This window comes from Lolium perenne, chromosome 3 (genome assembly GCF_019359855.2).
Source record: "Lolium perenne isolate Kyuss_39 chromosome 3, Kyuss_2.0, whole genome shotgun sequence".
NCBI lineage: Eukaryota > Viridiplantae > Streptophyta > Magnoliopsida > Poales > Poaceae > Lolium > Lolium perenne.
The window spans coordinates 143553017-143558010 of NC_067246.2; the positions used below are offsets into that span (position 1 = coordinate 143553017).

The 4994-nt window shown below is 51.0% G+C and overlaps 1 protein-coding gene across 1 annotated transcript; it reads left to right on the forward strand.

Annotated features, from left to right (window-relative positions):
* The first annotated feature begins 3469 nt into the window (after positions 1–3469).
* Positions 3470–4793, forward strand: LOC127327113 (caffeoylshikimate esterase). Its single transcript, XM_051353893.2, has one exon. It carries the CDS (start codon positions 3589–3591, stop codon positions 4585–4587), a length of 999 nt encoding a protein of 332 aa, XP_051209853.1. The 5' UTR covers positions 3470–3588; the 3' UTR covers positions 4588–4793.
* The last annotated feature ends 201 nt before the right edge of the window (positions 4794–4994 follow it).

The window sequence follows — 4994 nt, forward strand, 5'->3', positions numbered from 1 at the left end:
TTACCGCTCGTGATTGATTCCACCGGCATCGCGTGCATGCTTTGGCGTGTACGAGGCGCTTGGTGGTGCGTCTCCTAAAATCGATATCGTGCGGATTTCGGCGGGATCGCTGGAATCCTCATGGTACCGGTTTTGGGGCGTCACAAAAACTAGCGAGAGAAATTTATCTATTTAATTGTGTATTCATTTGGCCCCTATGAGTCTCTTTATATAGGGGGAAAAGGAGGGCAATGTTTTATAAGGGGGCAAAGTGGGACAAAAGGAGGAGAGGATGAGGCAGCCGACCAACTCCTGCCCTACCCCCTCCTCCGCGCTCGATCCGGCCCAAGGGCCCCATTTAGGGTGGGGATGCCTTTTTGATTTTTTGTCATTAATTAAATATATTATTTCATTTAATTAACATATTAAACATTTCCTTTTGTCCGAGACACCTCGCGAACTATTCCGAACATCTTTCAATTTCGATGAATCCAAAACTATGTCGAGTTTCATTGAACCCTTAAGTGTGTTACCCTTCGGTTCGAGAATAACACAGATATGACCCGAGAAAATTTCTCCGATCCAACGATCACCGGGGGGTCTAGATAACCATGGTGATCTCTATTTATTCCACGAAGATATGATCGTCGTTTGAATCATTGCGTTGAGTCCTATTCCTTTTATTCATTCGATACCGACACTCGTTCGAGACATGATCATTGGTAGCATAATACCTAGTGTGATCTCGTTACCGACAAGGCTATTCAACTCTTTATGTGTGATTCCATCCTCATGACCTCGACATACGTATGCTGCGCAACTTTCATGGATGTAATCTCACCAAGTGGGACCTTTGTATCTCTTCGTCACATGGACGAATAAATCCTGCTATTGATGCATACGCCTCAACCCATTCCATTGGAATACCCAACTACATCTTTATGATCACCCTGGCACGGTGTGACGGTTGATGCAGCCTCCGGTGATAATGATAGATATGATCTCATGGTCTAAGGATTAAGTCACTTCGCTTTTATAAACATCGTAAGATTGAACTTGATGTGACTTGATCGTGTTACAATATTTATGTTCTAGGTATGTTCATCATATCATTTATCCAAACGATATGATCTCATTGTCAATGCCGCATGTGTCCATGATCGGGAAACCTCGATCAACGATTGACTAAAATGAACTAGATATACACATGTGTGCTCACTAGGGACCCTGTTGTTTGTCTAAAGTAACGCACGTTTATCAATGTTTCCGCTTAATATAATTATAGCATGACACAAAACTTGTTTTGATTATTTAACATATAATAATAAATACTCATTATTATTTGCCTCTAGAGCACTATCTCCAACATCTTCGCCCCTGGATCCTTGGCCATTGGATGCGCCCTTTGGTGTTGAGCTTGTCGATTGCTCATGTAGTGGACTCCTCACAAGAGTCAAAGTACACGGTGTGTCATCCATAAAAGGAAAGGGAGATGATGTGAATCTACTGAATCCAAATAGTTACCCGAGCACATGACATCCTCTACGAGTCGAATCATACGATCGGTGGCTACTCCCATCGGGAGCACCCATGTGCACACGTATTCAAGTGAAGCGAAAGGATGATGTCAATTTTCACAAAATCCAACATGCGTCCAGTTCATTACATCACCAATAAATGGAAATCTAAAAGGTAAACTAACTAGTAATGGTCTCAGTGCTGTCGTTGCTCATGACCTTGGCAGTTTCCTCGCTACTTGCGGCTTTAGCACTTGCCTTGTCCAGGGAAGTTGTGCGCGCCTTGAGAATAGCACCTAGCTGCTTGGCATACTTTTCACCTTCTTGGCAAAGCGCTCGAGGTTCATCTCCTTGTTGTCAACATCCATTTGGTACGATTCGATGGCTTTCTGGAAATCACCCTCGATATCATGTGCCATCACTAGTGTCAGCGTCACCTCCGCCCTTTCTAAGTCTACTCATGGCTAAAGTCCGCTAAGGGGTCTTCCTTGGTGTAGAAGAGCTCTATGAGTTTCTCAAGGGCTTGTCGAACATCTACCCTGGAAAGCATGTCCTCATGGAATCTCTCCAACACGCCCTTCCACTTGGCCAACGACACCTGGACACCTCACCCCTCGACTGCGGTGACGATGTTCGTGAAGGAGTCGGCGCAAACTTGGTTCGTGAGGTTCAGGGGAGCCTCGAGTGCAACTGAGAAAACAAAGAGAAAAGTTAGCTTGCGGAGGCCTATGCTTAGCACAAGAAAGTTATGACGAAGTATATCACCTGATAGTTTCTCGGTTAAGGCGAGCAGACGACATTCAAGACCACCCTTGCGGCCGCAACATTAGAACGATGCTTCTTCTTGTGCTCCTGGTCCTCAGTCTTGGCCTGGTCGAGTGCGTCTCGAGACTCCTTCTAAAGAACCTCGATCTTCTTCTTCAGCTCATCGACTTGGCGCAAGGCGTCATCCTCTGCTGCATGTGAGAAGGATTCTGCAACAACAACGTTGGGTTCAACCAACAAAACCTAGGCATTATGTTTTGTTGGACAAGGAAAACATGAAGATAGTCCTACCTTGAAGCTGGTCTCGCTCAGACTCGATCATAATACACCGCTCGCAGTGATCCATCATTGAGCGCACCAATGGTTGAACTATATTGTTTATTTGGTTGTAAACTTTATAATTTATTTGGTTGTAAACTATATTGTTTTTTCATTTATATTTGCCAACTGGTTGAAAATGGAAAAAAAAAAGACAAAATGACAATTGCCGGCAAGAGACGAGGAAGCCAGGAAGGACGTAGCATTTGCTAAGCATGACAGTGGTTGGAGCTATACTTATGTGCATAAAATGGAGGAGAAAGGATGGCGCATTGGCGCGAGAAAAGGCCTAGCAAACGACAAAATGCAGTAGGAAGTTGCAAATATGCATAGATCCGAAGATTGTAAAATAAATTAAGCTTGAACTGCTTGGATCAATAGAATATCACACATTCGGCACCATTACGGCTCACGTTATAGTTCTGAAGGCAAAGAACTTACATATTATAGGACCTGGAGTATAAGTGTAAGAATATTATAGGACCTGGAGGCTTCTTTGGAGAGGAATTGCCCTCCTACCGTTCTTGGTGGTTGAGTTAGGGTCAACGAGCATCCTTATCAATGTTGTCATGTTTAGCTGTTGTCAGCATTGGGAGCATCATCATTATTCTTATCATCCTTGCTCCTGTCATCCGTTGGAGATGTATAATTTTGCAGATGAAAAAAGCCGGACATGGTATAATTTTACACCGATCGGTACTACGGGATCGGTGAGACAAGTAGGTAGGCTCCACACACACACACTGTGGTACAGTAATTTATCAGTCGGAACCCATCCGACTTTCCCCCATCTACGCCGGACAATCACGTGCTACGGTTAATCCTGTGGGGAGTCTGGATTGTTGAGACAGCTAGGTACCCATCTAGACGGTATACGCCGGCCAATCCTGTGCTACCAGTCTGGTGTACTACTACTAGTACTAGTCTCGTGGTTTTCCCCCATCGTTTCCAATCTACTCCAAGAAGACCAAGGAGAGCAGTGGGAGGGAGGGATCAGAGCAAAGAAGCCATGGGGGTGCATCCCGTGGCGGAGGCCGACGAACGGAGCCCCTTCGGCCGCCTCACCGCCGAGGAGTACTACGCGCGCCACGGCGTCACGCACTCGTCCTCCACCTTCGTCAACCCGCGGGGGCTCCGCATCTTCACCCAGCGCTGGGTGCCCAGTGGCGGCGCCCCCGTTCTGGGCGCCATCGCCCTGGTGCACGGTTTCACCGGTGAGTCGAGCTGGATGGTCCTGCCCACCGCCGTCCACCTCGCCAAGGCCGGCTTCGCCGTGGGCGCCGTGGACCACCAGGGCCACGGCTTCTCCGAGGGCCTCCAGGCCCACATCCCGGACATCGTCCCCGTCCTGGAGGACTGCGAGGCCGCCTTCGCCTCCTTCCGCGCCGACTACCCGGCGCCGCTGCCGTGCTTCCTGTACGGGGAGTCCCTGGGCGGCGCCATCGCGCTGTTCCTGCACCTGAGGGACAAGGAGCGGTGGCGCGACGGCGTGGTGCTGAACGGCGCCATGTGCGGCGTGAGCCCCCGGTTCATGCCGCCGTGGCCGCTGGAGCACCTGCTGTGGGCGGCGGCGGCCGTGGCGCCGACGTGGCACGTCGCCTTCACCAGGGGGAACATCCCCGCGCGGTCCTTCAAGGTGGAGTGGAAGCGCGCGCTGGCGCTGGCGAGCCCGCGCCGCACCACGGCCCCGCCCCGCGCGGCGACGGCGCTGGAGCTGCTCCGGATGTGCCGGGAGCTGCAGGCGCGGTTCGAGGAGGTGGAGCTGCCGATGCTGGTGGTGCACGGCGGCGAGGACACGGTGTGTGACCCGGCGTGCGTGGAGGAGCTGCACCGCAGGGCGGGGAGCAAGGACAAGACGCTGCACATGTACCCCGGGATGTGGCACCAGATTGTCGGCGAGCCGGAGGAGAACGTCGACAAGGTATTCGGCGACGTCGTCGACTGGCTCAAGGCCCGCGCCTCCGCGGCCGCGGCCACCGGGACCGGCGGCAGCTCGGAGCCCCAGTAGTTGGGTCACGCATCCGGCGCGGGCGTGTCCGTCAGGTATACAATCAGAATCAGGTGCATGTGCGCGAGGCAGAATCGGAGTGGTCACGGGGATGGTGTGATGGTGTTTTGTCCATGTGTGCTTGTGTGTGGTCCGTGGTGAATTCCATGTCTGAGTAGTACGGTACGGGCTTAGCAATAAAAACTTGTTGACTTGTGTTTGATGAATTGGGATGGAACATCTTCATCTTCGTCTTTGCCAGCGGCAGCGATGACCTTTCTGGTTAGGGCATCTCCAGCGGCGCGACGCATTTCGGATGTCGAAACGGATGCGTCGTGTCCGTTTGTGTCGGCCGAAATGGTCGAAATCGTCCGGGCGTCCGTTTGCGTCGGGGGTGGTTCCAGCGGCGCGACGCATAATTTTTTTTT

Coding starts and splice junctions, on each gene's coding strand:
- LOC127327113 (XM_051353893.2), top strand. CDS start 3,589: ATGGGGGTGCATCCCGTGGCGGAGGCCGACGAACGGAGCCCCTTCGGC.